This window comes from Phytophthora infestans, genomic scaffold (assembly GCF_000142945.1).
Source record: "Phytophthora infestans T30-4 supercont1.50 genomic scaffold, whole genome shotgun sequence".
In the NCBI taxonomy this organism is placed as follows: domain Eukaryota; phylum Oomycota; class Peronosporomycetes; order Peronosporales; family Peronosporaceae; genus Phytophthora; species Phytophthora infestans.
In genome coordinates, this window is record NW_003303709.1 from 861,576 (window position 1) to 881,238 (window position 19,663).

Genomic DNA, 19,663 nt, shown 5'->3' on the forward strand with positions numbered 1-19,663 from the left:
CTAACCCCTTTTGACCATTCAAAGACTAAGTAAAAAAAAAACTTAGCGTGTCTGATACAGCTTAATGATTTTCTCTTAGCGTGTTTAACACAAGTCTCGCGCTGGGGGCTAAAACACATTGCGAATCTTGGGCTGTGGATTTACCGTTTATTATGTGTATAGAAACTGAAAAAAAATGCAGCAAAGTTTATATTAAACACAATGTCGAACACTCACATATCAGCTGTCCGGTTGATCATGGTTATAGTCCCAAGGACTTTTGGATGGGTATGGCTAGCCGGCAATGTGCGTTTTTTTAGTCTAATACTTCGAAGATTACTTAAGGATTTAGTAGTACAAACCCGCCGCACGATAGTTTATAAAACGCCACAACGAACGCAGCACTTACCATACCATAACTGGAATAGAGCCTCAATCCCTTCGGTGAGATGCTCCGAGATTAGCACTACCGTAGCAGAAGCAGATGGATGCAAGAAGCAATGCAACACTTCGCCTATTGTGCTTGTTCACGTACGATCGTTAGGTTATCTGGTATCTTTCAGAGAAGGTCATTCCTGTGATAGAAATAAGTTTTTGTCGGAAAGTTACAGCCTCACCTTCTGGAAAAGGTCCACGTTCGTGGTACCACCTGTCCACCGGAATGATTAAGGAAGCGCTTTTTCGTCTAGGAGCTGAAGACTGGGACAACAACGTCTGCGGCCTGCTTTTTAAATATTCGCTCTGTTTATCAATTGAGGATTTGCGAATCATCATATGCTTCACGAATATCTCGTTTGAGTAGTGCTTCGAGACACAATCGCTTCATCATCGGTGAGAGAATGGCCACCTCATTAGTGCCTCTTATTCTTACCACAACTCCCATATGGAGTAAATGATCTGCATTCCTTGCCTTGCCACTGCCCTTCCCCTTAAGCACCTGCTCAACAATCCACCACTCAATGTCTTCCAGTTTGTTTAGATCTTGAAGAATACGATAATAGCTTCGATTGTACTCTTTCAGGTACATGGTAAACAGCAATCCGGGGAACCACTCCTCCCATGCTTCGAGCTCAAGATTATATTTACCTTCATCAGTCGTGAATCGAACAAGTGATCCCAACACACCGGGTACCCCACCGGAAAGGTCCATGATTCCCACCTGAAGTGAGGCTGTAAATGGATAACGCAGCTTCATCTCCACAAAGAAGTCACTCATCTGAAGAATTGAGAAATTTTCAGCTTTAATGGTTTCAGAAACGTTGAAGGGGCTCGAGTCATCATCGCCATGCAGCACCATATGATGATTCAGCAATTCGTAATTTCCAACCCCAAGAAACCCCACGAAGACGCTCGGCGATTGAAATTTCCACATCCGAAGAAGTCCCAGGAAGCTGGTTAACAAATCGGGGTTCTGGAACAGACGATCCATTTCATCAACGATCAGACACAACTTCGATTTCTCGCGACCAGCGTACGTTGTAACTAACATCAACAGCGAAGTGGAATCATGACACTCGCTTTCCGCGTCGGCCATTTTCCCTATGTAACTCCAGAAGCTGACGGCGTTACGTGCCATCTCTTTAGAAACTTCGAAATACACCAATATGATGTTCGAATGTCCACCAAACAGCCTTTCAGTTCCACGAGCAATTGTGCTTTTCCCGAATTGATGAGGGCCATATAGCATATAAATTGGACGATCATTTCCTGAAAAGCCATGTCGAATTCGTTTAAAAGCCTCGATAGTGTCCAAAGGAACGGAGTAGTCGTCTTCCCTCAGTGGTCTAGTGGATGTAATGTATTTCTGGATCTTCTGTTTCTTGGATAAAGGCTCATCCTGCTTGGAGTCATTCATCTCCGCAAATCGTTGACTCAGCGCACAAGGCCGGTTTTTCTTCACCTTCACCAAAATGTGAATTTGATTAGAAGAAGGTTGACCCATTCTGTTCTCCGTAAATAACCAGTTCTTTAAAGTCTTCGTCGCCTCTACAGCTTTCCCACTAGTCACGTACAGAATCGAGTTGGGAATTCTCCCATCCTCTGAGACCTCGCTCTCAGCTTCCAACCACTTTCCATCACTCGTCTTAGCCACAAAAAGTTGCACCTCCCTCTCGCCAACGTCCTTCAAGCTCTTTGGGTGCGCATCTAGAATCGCCTTCTTTAACTTGCCCACTGAGACGCCCTCGTCCAGTTTCACCATGAACGTACTGTCCGCCTCTCCAACGATCACACAAAAAAACACCAGCATCTAATGGCAGAATCTGAAATGATTTCTTAAGCCAACATTTATTGCAAAGTTTATAACTTTTTCAAAATTGATTTGTATCGACAGGTATCATCGATTTTATTGGAAGCTTATGTTTATCGGAATCGACCCGAGACTATCGTCATAAGACAAAGAACGTATGTATGTACGGAAAACATTGTGTGTGCATTAAAAGGATGGCACGGCCATCATTTCGATCTTTCGTCCCCAAGCGGCTTGCCGCGAGATAGCGATTTTAGGATTTTGGCCTTAAAATTTGCAAAGGAAAAACGTTATGAATCCGACAAATACTGCGCATTGCAACGGAGTGTGCTCGATCGTAGTCCTAACAAGCCGGGAAAATAGCTGCAGTGCTCGGTAGTTGTGGACATAGAGGAATACATCCTATCCTTCACAGTTTTTGCCAATGAGGGCGATCCATCAAATCGTTTTCTGTACGTCGAGTCTACTCATTTTTTTGTCGTAATTTATTTCTTCTTCTTGTATAGCAACCAAATACTAGCTGTGAAGCTCTCGCTGCATCGATGTCCAGCTGTGTGGGCGCTGGAGTAAAGCGCTCACATTATCTCCAGATTTCTTGGTCCTTCAGGCTGTTTGCCATTTGACGAAGCCTGTTACTTTGGGTCGATTGACGTTCTCGACTGGATTTGGAGCGTGAGTCCCAGTTCTGCTGCCGAGAGGACCAGCAATTGGTCACTTGTAAATTTCCTTCGTTCCGATCTGCATAACCATCGCTGGCAGTTTGCCAGCTCGCTAATTGCCGCTGCTTCTCGAGGCGACTTGTCCGTTGTGAAGTGGCTGTTTGATCATTTTTCGAATTGCACAGTCCCTATCGACCGGGCTGATTGCATTAAAGCCCAAGGGCATCTCGTTGTGCTGCAATATTTGTGGCAGCATAGAGAAACAAACCAAACTGAACGACATCACACGAAGTGCACTGTAAAATTAACGAATAGTGGAAACGATATTGAGTGGGGATATGAAGTAATGCAGAAAGCTGTCGAGAATGGCCAGATACGGCAGTGTCTGGATGGTCTTGGTGACGCCGATCGGATCTCCGCTCTTCGGTGTGCGCTGGAAATTGGTGACTTGAAGCTTGCACAATCATTAGTCTCCCCAGACCAGTGCATGTTAGACTTTGCAACAGGTAGTTCACACGTGAAAGCTCTCGAATTATTACTGGATGGTGGGTATATGGCACGAGACAGTGAACTTGCTGCGTCAGCTCTACCAGCATTGGCTACTCAAGGTCCTTTGGAGCTCATTCAACAGATTGTGCTACTGCATTCCCCACTGCCAGAACGCCAAGATATCTGGTTAGACAGGTGGCGTATCGCGTTGAGCAATGCATGTGCGCGTGGGGACCTTCCGATCCTTCAGTGGTTTGCTAAGCACCCGCTGGGGGGTGAAGCATACGAAATGAGATCACAAGAAGGTGTTTCCCTCCTTAAGATTGCTGCCGAACACGACCATGCTCTCGTGATACAGTTTCGTTACGAACAAGGTTGGACTGATGGATACGAAGTCGCTATGACGAAAGCTGTCAAGAAGAATAACTTGGCTTCAGTGAAATGGCTACTTCGACATTTTTGGCCAGAAGGACGCGTGTACAAAACTCCAGCCTGGGTAGTATCTCGACTGATCAGCGATGGACACTTGAAGATGATTCGTTATTTGCATAATTTGGACCCAATGATTTTGAATCGCGCGAGGGGAACTATTCACAAGCCAAACCGTGAACATGACATTGATTGGTATCGCGAAGATAATGCAACATACTGGGCTGCGAGAAGTGGCAATTTGGAGACACTCAAGTGGGTCCAAGCCAATGTCAAACAAAAAGTCTCCGCCGAATCCCTAAATACCGCTGCACAGCATGGACATCTGAAAGTGCTTAAATGGCTTCATATCTATTACCCAAAAACGAACACCAAAAGTGCACTGATTTGGGCCGCAAAATACAATCATCTCGAAGTCGTGCAATGGCTGCACTCAAATTGGGCGGAGGAGTGCGATAAAGAAGTGATGCGCCAGGCAGCAAACCATGGCAGCTTTGCCACTGTTAAGTGGCTGTACGCGAATTGCCCTGAGTCACGTACACCGCTCGCAATTGACGAAGCTATTGAAAATTGCCATGTCGACATCGTGTGCTGGTTGCAATTGCGCTTTCCCGATTTCAAAATCGGAGAAAGTACCCGCCGATATGAAGCTTCTCGCCATCTTTTTTCGAAGCATTACTTTATCTTCACACTCAGCACAAGTACGTGTTTACATCGAAGTTTCGTAAAGGGCTCCGAGCGCATCTGTCATGTTTTTCATGCTGGAATCTTAAACAAGTATCAAATTGGTTGGATGAAAATTACCCTGCTAACGCCTAGCTGGTGGAATCAATACTTCCATTTTATTTGAAATTACAGAAGCTAAATACTTTGCTTGCCTTGAAAATACCAGAAATCTATCTGCTACTTGAAGTAGAACATTGCTGACTGTCCGTGCGTACCTATCTTTGACATGCCAGTCTCTCGCACGGTGCTGTGCTGGCGTACTATTCTGCGTCTCTTGCGTAAATTGAAAGCGGTTCGTGTTGGCGGTGGCGAAGGGGGTTGTAAACTATTGACTGCGGGTGATCATGAGGTGTCGTAGGCTGACTCAGAGTCGGAAACGTTCCAGATCGGGTTGTATTCGCTACATTAGGCACCTTCTCGATCGTCTTGGAGGCTTGGTGCCATTTCTTGGTGATCTTGACGTTCTTCATCGTCCGCGTGATGACATCTTGTTGGTGGCAGATACTATCGATATGACTTACATTTCATCATATTGTGACCCAGCGACTTCCTGTTCTTGAAAACATGTAAGCTGATTTTAACATTCCGGTTAAAAAACACGTTTAACTTTAGGGTCATTTCCGTCAAACTTGCCCTTGGAGTTTTGGCCACGGTTTTATTTTAGCACAGCTCCGCTGATTCTTTTGGTGTCTGTCTTCGTCTTCTGTCACACAAGAAACTTCGTCAACAGATTCTATGAGTGTTGGTCACGATAAATAGATTGAATAAAAAGTGAGCTCCTCTTACATCTTATATCCTTTTAAAACTAATGACAATCTTTGTTTCTACCTTGATATTGCTACCTGTATTATTAGATACCCTGTAGAAAAAGTAGTTTTGCCGTTTTGCGATGCACGCTCGAGCAGTTGCGTCTCGCTCTCGCACTTGCCAACATGGCAACACTTGCGGACGTCGGGCTGGTGGCCTTGCGCCGCCAGGTACACGCCGAATACGCCTCCCCAGCTCCCCTTGAGAGATTCGAGCGCCTACCCGACGAGGTGGAGAAGGGCAACGTCGAGTATAAGCAGCAACTGCTGGAGCCGTCACCCGACCGTCTACGCCAACTGACAACACAGATGCATTGGCGTCTTAACGAAGGCAGAGGTACCGCCTTCTACGAGGTTGGTGTAAAGGAAAATGGAGAGGTACTAGGCCTCGCAGAGGACGTCATGCTGCGCTCCCTGGGGACACTAGCGCGGTAGGGAGTGTGTACTCATCTTCACATGGCTACAAAACGTTGAAGTGGCCAATGTAGCCATATACTAATACTTGCCTATTACGGACATTAGCATGTGCCGTGTGGTTAATGCAGAGATGTCGCTGTCAAGATTCCGTGCGGGACGTGATGCTAGCCACAAGGCAGTCAGGATCCAGGTCACGAGGGTGCTGCAACACAACGCCACTAAGAGACTTCGAGTATCTTTGATCGGAGATTTTGAGAGCGGCAAGTCAACGCTGGTGGGGGTACTGACACGCGGATGTCTGGACGACGGAGCTGGTCTAGCCAGGATGCAGGTGTGTCGCCATCGTCACGAGCTTGAAAATGGGTGCACTTCTAGTGTCAGCGAGCACACGATCGCTGTGGCTGCAGATGGACACTTCCGTTGTACTGAGCTCCCCACTTGCAACTTTGGCGACAATGACGAAGATACAGAGACGGAAAAGCCCAGAAAACAACAGGAAAGCTTTATCACTCTAAGTGACCTAGCAGGACACAAGAAATACCTGAAGAGTACAGCGTCAGGACTGGCAGGACAGTTCCCAGACTATGCCATGCTTGTGGTCGACGCTGTCCGTGGCGTCCGAGACATGACACGTGAACATCTCAAAATCGCTACTGCACTTAATGTAGCCATCTTCGTGGTAGTAACCAAGACGGATCTCGTGACGGACGAGCGGATACAGCAGTGTCTCGTCGAGGTCGCAGACCTCCTGAAGGCGTTTTGTCCTTGTCAACGACTTCTTTTGGCGCCAACAAACATGGATACATTACAGGACGACCCTTTGAAACTTAGTACAGTACCGGTTTTCCAGATCTCGAACGTAGACGGCATTGGTCTGGACGTGTTGCAAGCGTATCTGGCCATGCTGGAGCCGGAGCGCTTGTGGGCTACTAAAGCCAAGACGCCAGCGGAGTTCCAGGTTACTCAAGCGTACGATATTGAAGATGCAGGCACCACTGTGACTGGACTTGTCCATGCTGGCACGCTGTGCGTGGGGGAGCAGATGCTGCTCGGACCTGATGCTGATGGTCAGTTTTGCGAGGTAGCAGTCGAGAGCATTGAAGTGCAACACAAGGCAGCACAAAGTCTAAGCGCTGGTGAGACTGGAGCTGTGCTGATTCGCTTTCTGGCCACTGCTCCGCCTCTCTATCGTCTCAGAAAAGGCACCATGCTCGTACATCCGAGTGTTCGACCGATGGCTACACGTCAATTTGACGCCGAGTTGCACTTTTTACCGGATGCACGCGCGTTTCGCGAGAACTTCGAGGCCGTAATTCATACAGGTCAAGTACGACAAATGGCCAAGATCGTGCGACTGACTAGCTCCAGTCCAACCAAACTGCAGCCTGCTACTACAATGTGCCGCTTCGAGTTCATGTACTGGCCGGAATATATCCGTCCAGACTTGCCACTAGTACTACGTGAAGGGAAAACGCAAGCTGTGGGTCGGGTAGTGCGCGCTGTGCCTATTTTCCACAAGGAACAGCAAGTAACTCGAGTGCCATCCTGCTAAAACGTCACTATTAATACTTCGCAGCACTTTGTATGCTAGGCATGTATGCAAGCAAGAGAGAGTAGTATGCAAGCAAGAGAGAGTAAAAAGAAATGCAATTTTTTTCACCTACTTAAATGCATGTGTAGCCATTTACAGATGTTGCTGCAGCCATTTTCGTTGCCTATAAAAAGCTATTCATGTAGTTGAAGGAGGTTATTTAAGCCATCAACTTCTTGCCAGAAGACGATTACAACGTGAGTATTACGATGGCATCCGTGGAGGTGCGCTCTAAAGCCAACCACGACACTACAAACACGAGCAAGATGCACTTAGATCTTGAAGAAAGTACCACTGGAGACCGCAAACAGGACGATAAAGAGCCCAAGAAGACGAAGGTCCGAAAGCGACGTGGACCGGGAGCTCAGGCAATTGAAGAAGTGTTTGCAACGCTGAGCAATGCTCGGTCGTCGGGGCTCAATCCTCCTCCAGAGCGTATCATACTGACACCTCGATCAGCAGAAGCTTGTTTACGCTGTGGAGTGAATCCGGAAACCCTCAAAATCCGCGACTTGGATTCCTTTTAGATCCAGACGTCACGACTGCCGTACAGCGTATGCGCCACGGAGCGTATTCACTACGCAGACACGAGGAGATGCAGACTCTACGAGCTGAAAAGTGGAAGCTGCTCGAGGCGGAGGATTGAGGCGGCGTCATCCCGTCGCGTCTTGTAGCCATTTCAGGCCCCAAACGAGGTTCTCATAGTGCCAACGGGCTAACGTCAAGCTCCTCGAGCTCGTCGGCCACGAAGAATTCCTCGTCCCTGCTGAATATCGAGCGACAACGACTCGAAAAAGTCCGACAACGACAAGAACGCGAGCTGGAACAAATGCTCGAGTTCGAGATGAAGATGAACCGACTGCAACAAGAAGCAGCCGACAAGATGGAGCGCGAGAAGCGACAGCACGAAGCCATGGAGCGTTCTCGTGTACGCTTCGCGCAGGAGTTGGCAGCCGAGAAACGAGCTCGAGAGATCAAGAAGAAAGCGCAACTGGATGCCGAAGAAGAGCGACGCAAGGAGATGGCTACACAGTTGGCTGCTCGCGACCGCGCGCTGGCCGAAGAAAAGGCTCGACAAGATAAAGTACGTCGCCTGGAAGCCAGAGAGCGAGAGGAAGAGCGAAAGATAAAGGCGGAAGAGCACCGAGCTCAGACCGAAGCTCTACTTCGAGCTCAGCAGACGGAGATCCAGACAAGACTCAAGGAGCTCGACTTGGCCGAGAAAGCTCGTGAGGAAATGGTGGAGCTGCAGAGAGCCGAACGGGCGACGGCGATGGATGCAAGACGTCGGGAAGTGACGCAACGGATCCAAAAGAATCTTCGTGCGTCGAAGAAGTTGGAGGCGCAACGAAAGCGAGAGATTCAACGTAAACAAGCTGCTAGTGAGGCGGTTCGACGAGCTCATGAGGAAGAGGAGCAACGTTCACGAGAGCTGCAGACACAGCAGCAGTTGGCGTTGGAGAAGAAACGGCAGTTGGTGCTGGAGGAGACTCGACGAGAAGAAGCTCGGAGGAGACAAGAGCTGCTGGAACGTCAACGGGAAACCGAGCGCAATGTGCAACAAGTGCAGAGAAGCCAGGAACAGCAACGAGCTCTGCGGAGTGAGTACCGGAAGCTGCAGGCACAACTCAAGGCGGATAAGGTGGAGCGGATGAAGCGGGTGCAAGAGTATCAACGACTGGAGATGCTGCGGAGACTAGAGGACACGGAGGCACGTACGCAGCACATGCTGAACGAGAAGGAATCGCTCGTGACGCGTCGTAAACAGCTCGCCATTCAGACCAAGATCCAGCGAGATCCCATCATGCGGACGATGGAGAACGTCAAGATCACTAAGAAATGGCATCAAGCTTCCAAGACGATCGAGAAGGTGCTGAACGGAGGGAATACGAACCGATCTGGGGGCTCAGCGAACGTTTCCGAGTGACCGAAATCGAGTTCCGGTATTGTCGGGAGACAGACGTCCCTGCCGACTCTGAGTCAGCCTACGACGCCTCATGACCACCCGCAGTCAAAGGTTTTCCAGCCTCCTTCGCCACCGCCGACACGAACCGCGTTCAAGTTCTCAAAGGAGACGCAACAGACGCAGAACGGTGCAACAGGGAGCGGTACGGCAGCACAACCTTACTTCTCACCGTACGATGCGGCTCCTGAGGCTGGTCTATCCAAGAAGGACAAGCACGTACAGTCAGCAGTCTTCTAGTGGATTATTTTTCAGACAAGCAAAGTATTTAGCTTCTGTAATTTCAAATAAAATGGAAGTATTGATTCCACGAGCTAGGCGTTAGCAGGGTAATTTTCATCCAACCAATTCGATACTTGTTTAAGATTCCAACATGAAAAACATGACAGATGCGCTCGGAGCTTTCTTTGAAACTTTGATGTAAACACGTATTTGTGCTGAGTGTGAAGATAGAGTAGTGCTTCGAAAAAAGATGACGAGGTCGTGATGGTGTAGAGCAAAATAATACATGTTTTTGCTTTTCAACGGTGTTTGTTTAAATTGTTTTTTCGATTTTTAATAAACTGTTGGGTCGTTTTAATTTTGACCAATCGCAGGTGATACCACGAAAGAAGTCGAGTTTTTTTTGTCTTGTTGGCCTTTCTAAAAATGACTTGAAAATGCATGTCTACGGGGGGTTGAGTTTCACCGTCGTTGTCTGTATATGTACGGAAAACCCCTTGTGTGTGCATTAAAATGATGGCACGGCCATCATTTCGATCTTTCGTCCCCAAGCGGCTTGCCGATTTTGGTATTAAAATTTGCAAAGGAAAAACGTTATGAATCCGACAAAAGCTGCGCATTGCAACTCCCCATTCACGATCGTAGTCCTAACAAGCCGGAAAAATAGCTGCAGTGCTCGGTAGTTGTGGACATAGAGGAATACATCCTATCCTTCACAGTTTTTGCCAATGAGGGCGATCCATCAAATCGTTTTCTGTATGTCGAGTCGATTGATTTATTTGTCGTAATTTATTTCTTTTTCTTCTATAGCAACCAAATACTAGCTGTGAAGCTCTCGCTGCATCGATGTCCAGCTGTGTGGGCGCTGGAGTAAAGCGCTCACATTTATTCCAGATTTCTTGGTCCTTCAGGCTGTTTGCCATTTGACGAAGCCTGTTACTTTGGGTCGATTGACGTTCTCGACTGGATTTGGAGCGTGAGTCCCAGTTCTGCTGCCGAGAGGACCAGCAATTGGTCACTTGTAAACTTTCTTCGTTCCGATCTGCATAACCATCGCTGGCAGTTTGCCAGCTCGCTAATTGCCGCTGCTTCTCGAGGCGACTTGTCCGTTGTGAAGTGGCTGTTTGGTCATTTTCGAATTGCACAGTCCCTATCGACCGGGCTGATTGCATTAAAGCCCAAGGGCATCTCGTTGTGCTGCAATATTTGTGGCAGCATAGAGAAACAAACCAAACTGAACGACATCACACGAAGTGCACTGTAAAATTAACGAATAGTGGAAACGATATTGAGTGGGGATATGAAGTAATGCAGAAAGCTGTCGAGAATGGCCAGATACGGCAGTGTCTGGATGGTCTTGGTGATGCTGATCGGATCTACGCTCTTCAGTGTGCGCTGGAAATTGGTGACTTGAAGCTTGCACAATCATTAGTCCCCCTGGTCCAGTGCATGTTAGACTTTGCAACAGGTAGTTCACACGTGAAAGCTCTCGAATTATTACTGGATGGTGGGTATATGGCACGAGACAGTGAACGTGCTGCGTCAGCTCTACCAGCATTGGCTACTCAAGGTCCTTTGGAGCTCATTCAACAGATTGTGCTACTGCATTCCCCACTGCCAGAACGCCAAGATATCTGGTTAGACAGGTGGCGTATCGCGTTGAGCAATGCATGTGCGCGTGGGGACCTTCCGATCCTTCAGTGGTTTGCTAAGCACCCGCTGGGGGGTGAAGCATACGAAATGAGATCACAAGAAGGTGTTTCCCTCCTTAAGATTGCTGGCGAACACGACCACGCTCTCGTGATACAGTTTCGTTACAAACAAGGTTGGACTGATGGATACGAAGTCGCTATGACGAAAGCTGTCAAGAAGAATAACTTGGCTTCAGTGAAATGGCTACTTCGACATTTTTGGCCAGAAGGACGCGTGTACAAAACTCCAGCCTGGGTAGTATCTTGACTGATCAGCGATGGACATTTGAAGATGTTACGTTATTTGCATGATTTGGACCCAATGATTTTGAATCGCGCGAGGGTAACTGTTCACAAGCCAAACCGTGAATATGACATTGATTGGTATCGCGAAGATAATGCAACATACTGGGCTGCGAGAAATGGCAATTTGGAGACACTCAAGTGGGTCCAAGCCAATGTCAAACAAAAAGTCTCCGCCGAATCCCTAAATACCGCTGCACTGCATGGACATCTGGAAGTGCTAAAATGGCTTCATATCTATTACCCAAAAGCGATCACCAAAAGTGCACTGATTTGGGCCGCAAATAATAATCATCTCGAAGTCGTGCAATGGCTGCACTCAAATTGGGCGGAGGAGTGCGATAAAGAAGTGATGCGCCAGGCAGCAAACCATGGCAGCTTTGCCACTGTTAAGTGGCTGTACGCGAATTGCCCTGAGTCACGTGCACCGCTCGCAATTGACGAAGCTATTGAAAATTGCCATGTCGACATCGTGTGCTGGTTGCAATCGCGCTTTCCCGATTTCAAAATCGGAAGCAGCAATCCGAGAAAGTACCCACCGATATGTAGCTTACAGGGTGTTTTGGGATTGCTTTTTCAAAGCTTTTAATAACACATTCCGTAGATATGTTTTCCCACGCTCTAATTGTGCGTGTTACGGCAGCCAGACGCTTTTCCTTCGCGGTTCTTGTAACTGCCACCTTCTCTCGTAGCCATTCAGCTGTCAACTTTTTCTTGAGTGGCCCCATAACGCCCACGTCAAGGGGCTGACTCACAGAGGTGCTGTTAGCAGGCACGGGGACCACAATTGCAGAGGTCTTTTCCGCCACAACGCTCTGACCGGCTTCGGAAATATGCGAGTCAAAATTGTCCAGCAAGAGGATTGACGGGGCATCAATCTCGTACTTTAGCAAGTTCAAAACGTACGTTTGCCACACTGTGGCGTCCATCCAGCCATTTTCTTGGACGGTGTACACGTGGCCTGCAGGATACGTCGGAAGTTCATCCGTCTCCACAGTCCCGCCCGGCATTCCTCGTAGTATAAACAGTATTGGTAGTTTTTTCCCTAAAATATAAATAAGTTAGTTTAAACATAATAAAATCATTAAATCAATAAACAAAACTTACCATCCGCTCTAATGGTGAGAACTGCAGTGAGTCTACCAGAGTTTTTCTGCGTGTGCTTCACTTTAGCGGAGCCACGACGGCCTTTGAGGGCCCAAATCTTGTGGGGTGGGGTGTCAAAATATATTGCTGTCTCGTCGACATTGTATATGGCGGATTGCTGGAAGTGAGAATGCTGTTTCCAAAACTCTATGGCAAAGTTCAAATGGATTTCTGTAGTGCATCTTCATCCTTTTTAGTAAATTGCGGTTTCTAAACAGAAAAACCATGGCTATAACATTAAGAAAAATATGTAAGCAATACATATTGATTATAAACACACATAAAATAGGATAATTGCTAAACCGTTTGATTAAACTAACATATTGGAAAACGAGATGCTTACCGAGCTGCAAATCGCTGGCACATACGCATCAACGCGCTCAATGCGCGCTCAGGAGATGGTTTATCGGCTAAATACTGCTCCAGCCAAGCCCCCTGCTCCATCTTCATATACTCGATCATGCCTACAATACTATATATACACGTTAGAATCTGCAATAAATAATATAACAAAACAAATTTACCTCTTCATCCCGACGGACGTCTTTCATGAAGGTGACCAATTCGTGCTCAAATGTGATTTTAGTCTTTGCGCCTTGTCCTTTTGTCGTTCTGCTAGTTTGAGGTCCCTTAAACTCAAACAGCAGCTTTGCCTTCTTTCTCCAGCCCTTCAACGTACCTAATGGAATATTAAGCACCCGAGCGGTAGACTTACATCCCTCCAGAGCCACCCGCTCGAGCGCTTCCCGTCTCTGCTTGACGGTGTAGCTGTTCTGCCGACGACGTTCGTCCATCACTTCGCAGAAACAGCTATAGCGTGATTGTTTAAACGGCGCCAGCATGGCGTGCTGTCCAGCAATATATTTGAAAGTATATTATTGGCTAAAATTACAAATAACATTTTTACTTGAGTTTAAAGTTGCACTGTAAGGGGGGTCGAGTTTTTGTGGGGGGTTGAGTTTCACCGTCGTTGTCTGTATACGTTCTTTGTCTTGTGACGATAGTCTCGGGTCGATTCCGATAAACATCCAACAAATTATTACTGCATTCAAAATAGGCCAATGTCAAATTGTAAGCTTCCAATAAAATCGATGATACCTGTCGATACAAATCAATTTTAAAAAAGTTATCAACTTTACAATGAATTTTGGTTTAAGAAATCATTTACGATTCTGCCACAAGATGCTGGTGTTTTTTTGTGTGATCGTTGGAGAGGCGGACAGTACGTTCATGGTGAAACTGGACGAGGGCGTCTCAGTGGGCAAGTTAAAGAAGGCGATTCTAGATGCACACCCAAAGAGCTCGAAGGACGTTGACGAGAGGGAGGTGCAGCTTTTCGTGGCCAAGACGAGTGACGGAAAGTGGTTGGAAGCTGAGAGCGAGGTCTCAGAGGAACTCGGAAGTGGGAGAATTCCTAACTCGATTCTGGACGTGACTAGTGGGAAAGCTGTAGAGGCGACGAAGACTTTAAAGAATGGTTATTTACGGAGAACAGAATGGGTCAACCTTCTTCTAATCAAATTCACATTTTGGTAAAGGTGAAGAAAAACCGGCCTTGTGCGCTGGGTCAACGATCTGCGGAGATGAACGACTCCAAGCAGGATGAGCCTTTATCCAAGAAACAGAAGATCCAGAAATACATTACATTCACTGGACCACTGGGGGAAGACGACTACTCCGTTCCTTTGGACACTATCGAAGCTTTTAAACGAATTCGACATGGCTTTTCAGGAAATGATCGTCCAATTTATATGCTATATGGCCCTCGTCAATTCGGGAAAGCACGATTGCTCGCGGCATTGAAATGTTGTTTTGCGGACATCCGAACATCATATCCGTGTATTTCGAAGTTTCTAAAGAGATGGCACGTAACGCCGTCAGGTTCTGGAGCTACTTAGGGAAAATGGTTGACGCGGAAAGCGAGTGTCATGATTCGACTTCGCTGTTGATGCAAGTTACAACGTACGCAGGTCGCGAGAAAAAGAAGTTGTGTCTGATCGTGGATGAAATGGATCGTTTGTTTCAGAACCCCGATTTGTTAACCAGCTTCCTGGGACTTCTTCGGATGTGGAAATTTCAATCGCCGAGCGTCTTCCTGGGATTTCTTGGGGTTGGAAATTACGAGCTGCTAAATCATAACATGGTGTATCGCGGCGATGATGACTCAAGCCCCTTCAATGTTTCTGAAACGATTAAAGCTGAAAAATTATCAATTCTTCAGATGAGTGACTTCTTTATGGAGATGAAGCCGCGTTATCCATTTACAGCCTCACTTGTGGTGGGAATCATGGACCTTTCCGGTGGGGTGCCCGGTGTGCTGGGATCACTTGTTCGATTCACGGCTGATGAAGGTAAATATCATCTTGAGCTCGAAGCATGGGAGAAGTGGTTCTCTGGATTGCTGTTTCCCATGTACCTGAAAGAGTACAATCGAAGCTATTATCGTATTCTTCAAGATCTATACAAGCTGGATGACACCGAGTGGTGGATTCTTGAACAGGTGCTTGAGGGAAAGGACAGTGTCAACGCAAGGAATCCAGATCGCTTGCTCCATATGGGAGTTGTGGTAAGAATAAGAGGCACTGATGAGGTGGCCATTGTCTCGCCGATGATGAAGCGATTGTGTCTCGAAGTGCTATCCAAACAAGATATTCGTGAGCCATGTGATAATTCGCAGAGTTTCAATTGATAAATAGAGGGGTTGCTAGTCTGAAAACGTTGTTACGCTCTTCATTTTTCTTCCGGTTATATGATGCCGATTTTTTTAAGCTGTGTGGCACCGTGATTTAGTCGCTTGCTTATTCTGTAAAAATGTACAATAATTTTCCAATGCCAAACCAGCTTAATCTAATGAGAATTTAGAACATTTTTACACATTTTTCTGTAGGACACTTCAGCGACCCTCACTCACAAAAATGAAAGCACTTTATGTACCTCACACCATTTCAATCTTTCAGTATTATTCCCACCAATCATTTTCGATTCCGCATCCCAAAAGCATGGCAACCCGTGTAACACCGGAGCTGCTGGGCGCGTTGCAGCACGCACCCGAGCGCATCCGCAACATCTGCATCCTCGCGCATGTGGACCACGGCAAGACGACGCTCAGTGACAGCCTCGTGTCTGCCAACGGCATCATCTCGGAGCGACTGGCTGGCAAGGTAAGCGAAAGTGTAAACTGTATCCCAAGTGTACCCCTAAAATGTACCCATGTGGTAACAGGTGCGATATCTGGACAACACGGAGGAGGAACAAGTGCGTGGCATCACCATGAAGTCCAGCGCTATCTCCTTAGTGTACGAACCCGAGCTTACAGCCGACAAAGACCCGGAAGCGCCGTATCTCATCAATCTCGTGGACTCTCCAGGCCATGTGGACTTTTCCTTCGATGTATCCACTGCAGTTCGACTCTGTGACGGCGCCTTGGTGCTTATTGACGCAGTAGAAGGAGTATGCGCGCAAACACACGCTGTTATCCGTCAAGCTTGGAAGGAAGGCATCCGTCCATGTCTAGTTATTAACAAGATGGATCGTCTGATCTTCGAGCTGCAATTCTCGCCCATAGAAGCTTATCAGAGACTCAATCGCATCTTAGAACAGGCCAACGCAGTACTGAGCTCCATGATCAGGATGGATGTACTCGAGAAGTACGACCAAGAGGCTTCTATTGGAGACGAGAACGGTACAATCGATGCAGACACCGATGACGAGGTGATTTCCAACGAGACGGAGCAATTAGAGAACGAAATGCTGTTCTCTCCATCGAACAGTAACGTTATCTTTGCTAGTGCTACCGACGGCTGGGCCTTTGGTATCGGATACTTTGCAGCTTTGTATGCGAAGAAATTAGAGCTGCCTGTACGTGTGATGCGCCAAGCATTGTGGGGCGAGTACTACTACAACCACAAGAGCAAGAAGATCGTGAGCAAACCGCCCACGTCTAGTAGCCAGACGATGTTCTGTTCGTTCATTCTCGACTTGATCTGGACGACGTATACGACGATGACGAAGCCGGTGCAGTCGGATGCGGACTTGGACGTGTTACGGAAACTCACACGACAACTTCGGATTGCCAAGCTGGTTTCGGATCGTGATCTGAAGCAGACGGACCGGAAGAACGCGACTCAAGCGGTGATGAGGAAGTGGCTGCCGTTGTCTACGACCGTGTTAAAGATGGTGACGCGCGTTCTACCGAGTCCAGTGGCTGCTCAAGTAAAACGCGCCGACAAGTTGTGTACGATCTCGTCCGACAAATCGCTTCAAGTCTTCCGGTCTTTGCAATCCTGTCAGACTTCGGATGATGCGCCGCTTGTTATTTACATTTGCAAGGTCATTTCAGTGGAGGCCAATGTGTTATCGGATTATCACCAGTCCGGACTGGCTGCTACAGACGAGGTCTATGTCGGCGTGGGTCGGGTGTACTCTGGTGTGCTTCGAGAAGGCCAGCCGGTGTATGTGATGGATCCCAAGTTCCAAGGCGTATCTGGAGACGTGGATGTGGATACAGTGGACTTGAATACGGTGAAACACGTCACACGTATTGACAGCGGGGTGGTGAAGCCGTACATGATGATGGGACGTGATCTACACAAGCTGGATCGTGTTCCTGCTGGTAATATCATCGGTATTGTCGGTCTTCAGGAACATGTTTTGAAGACGGCGACGTTGTCGTCAACCCTGGCGTGTCCTTCGTTGACGAAGATGCCGTATCAAGCCAAGCCGATTGTCCGTGTGGCCGTGGAACCTGAAGATCCGCGCCACTTTGGCGCTCTGGAAGCTGGTCTACAGCGTTTGTATCGATCTGACCCTACCGTCGAAGTCCACGTGCAGGAGACTGGCGAACATGTTATTGTTGCACTGGGAGAGTTTCACTTGGAACGATGTATCAAGGATTTGAAGGATCGCTTTGCAAAAGTCGCAGTGCAAGTCTCTGAGCCTTTGGTGGGGTTTCGGGAAAGTATCGTGAACGGAACGATCTCTTCGTTCCAGGAGCACATCGTGTTCAAAGACCTTCTCAATCCCGATACAAGCAAGGAGGACGCTCTTGATAAAGACGAGCACTACGCTGATACGCAAGATCCGAAACGTGCGTTGGGAACAACTCCGGATGGCACGCTGACTCTAAAGCTGCGTGCACTTCCATTGCCTCTTGACACTGCAAAGCTATTGGAAGAAAATGCGCCACTGTTGAAACGTATCACACACACCAAGAAATCCACAGACGAGACAGAAACCAAGGAATCCGACGTGGAATTGGAAGCTGCTGCACAGGATATCTCGGCTTTCCAGAAGAAATTGGAGAAATCGCTCCAATTGAGTGACCACAGCTTGTTAAAGTCGCTACCAATGCACCAGATTTGGAGCTGTGGCCCTCGACGAGTAGGTCCGAACATGTTAATCAACAACATTCCAGGATACCATTCGACTGGCTGCCTATTCCCGTCGAACGCAACACAAGTTGAAGACTCAGAGAAAGCAGAGCAGATCCGGAAACTGGAGAACAGCATCGTGACGGGCTTCCAGATGGCCTCCTCGGCTGGACCTTTGTGTGATGAACCGGTATGGGGCGTCGCGTTCATCGTTGAAGACGTCGTTTTCCATGAGAAAAGCGACGATGTGTCAGATGAAGAGGCGAGCAAGTACGGACCGCTTAGCGGACAGGTAATCTCCACTATGCGGACCACTTGCCTCATGTCCTTTGTGAAGCAGCCTGTGCGGTTAGTAGAGGCCGTGTATGAGTGCACAGTGCAGTGTCAAGCCGAGCAGCTCGGCAAGTTGTACAGTGTCATCTCGAAGCGACGAGGCGATATCTACTCGGAAGAGTTGTCCGATGGGACAGCGCTATTCACTGTGAAAGCTCACTTGCCAGTCGTGGAAAGCTTCGGCTTTGCCACCGACCTGTTGATCCAGACGTCAGGAGCTGCTAGTAACCCACAACTCATCTTCTCACACTGGAGTATCATCGACATGGACCCGTTCTTCCAGCCGCAGACAGAGTTGGAGCGAGAGGACTTTGGCGAACGCGTCTACGAACACAACTACGTGAGACGATACATCGAAGCGGTACGTAAGCGCAAGGGTCTGTCGCGAGATGAAAAGATTGTTGTGCACGCCGAAAAACAACGCACTCTTAAAAGATAAGACGCTGGATGGAGACGGGGGTACTGTAGCAATAATATCTCGTTTGTTCCGGCTTGAAACGGACAAGCGACAATCTCGAGGTGAGCTAAAATTATCAAGTGTCCAAGTAGACTCTTTTGTGCATGTTTTATTTTAATATTCAGTCTCGTGATGGCCCCCGTTCGGGTAACTCCGACTCGTGGAGATGGTACTCGCGCGCTGATGGCTTATCCAGTGGCTTCACGTCATGCAGAGAAGCACTCGTTGAGCTGGAAGAAGTGATTACTCCAGCTGCTCTCATTGAGAAGACTCATGCCCGACAACTCGCTGCGCGTGACAAAGTGTTCGAGCGCCATCTCCCGTTCTCGTGGCTGCGGTTCTTCATCGGAGCTGTGTCGCTAGCTCTCGTTTTCGCCGACGTCTTACGCTCCGGTGTGGGCGTGTCGAATCTTCAAGATGTGTACCCATCACTGCAGCCAGACGAAGTGGTAAGTTTTGATACATCGTGGAACTATTCAGTGTTTGCGTCTACCAAAGAGGAAGCCAGAAAAGGCAGCACAACAGCACGTGTATGGAGCTACAAGTACGACTCGACTTCGATCACGTGGCGAGCATTTGCACGTTTCTTGTCAGCTCCAAACTTTCCGAATTGTTTCTTGTACACTAGTCAATGCCCCACACAGAGTTTTAGCGGCGAGGTGGCATTCCGGATGATTGACTCTGTGGACGTCATATCACGGATAAACAGAGATTTCGGACTCCAATCCGGACCGGTGGGACTGACGTTACGCTCAGAAAACGAGTATGTCGATCGACTTCACCAGTTTATCTCCCCGCTTCTAACCTTGTAACCTGTCGGTCTGTCCGTCCGTCA

The 19,663-nt window shown here is 47.9% G+C and overlaps 3 protein-coding genes and 2 pseudogenes across 3 annotated transcripts; 4 read left to right on the forward strand and 1 right to left on the reverse strand.

The window, feature by feature from the left end:
- Nucleotides 1-727: 727 nt before the first annotated feature.
- On the reverse strand, nt 728-2,227 carry PITG_23103 (Crinkler (CRN) family protein; the record flags this gene model as incomplete). Its single annotated transcript, XM_002897035.1, has 1 exon — nt 728-2,227. One exon carries the CDS (start codon nt 2,225-2,227, stop codon nt 728-730), a length of 1,500 nt encoding a protein of 499 aa, XP_002897081.1.
- Nucleotides 2,228-2,737: 510 nt separating this feature from the next.
- On the forward strand, nt 2,738-4,540 carry PITG_23104 (annotated as a pseudogene; the record flags this gene model as incomplete).
- Nucleotides 4,541-5,462: 922 nt separating this feature from the next.
- On the forward strand, nt 5,463-7,305 carry PITG_17201 (GTP-binding protein, putative; the record flags this gene model as incomplete). The annotated part of the gene is made up of 3 exons (XM_002897036.1): nt 5,463-5,767; nt 5,859-6,509; nt 6,585-7,305. The coding sequence occupies 3 exons, from the start codon at nt 5,463-5,465 to the stop codon at nt 7,303-7,305; spliced, it is 1,677 nt and encodes a 558-aa protein (XP_002897082.1).
- A 6,546-nt stretch (nt 7,306-13,851) lies between these two features.
- On the forward strand, nt 13,852-15,355 carry PITG_23105 (annotated as a pseudogene; the record flags this gene model as incomplete).
- Nucleotides 15,356-15,668: 313 nt separating this feature from the next.
- PITG_17205 (elongation factor G, putative) lies at nt 15,669-19,404 on the forward strand (the record flags this gene model as incomplete). Its single annotated transcript, XM_002897037.1, has 3 exons — nt 15,669-15,830; nt 15,892-16,305; nt 16,381-19,404. The coding sequence occupies 3 exons, from the start codon at nt 15,669-15,671 to the stop codon at nt 18,808-18,810; spliced, it is 3,006 nt and encodes a 1,001-aa protein (XP_002897083.1).
- Nucleotides 19,405-19,663: the final 259 nt, after the last annotated feature.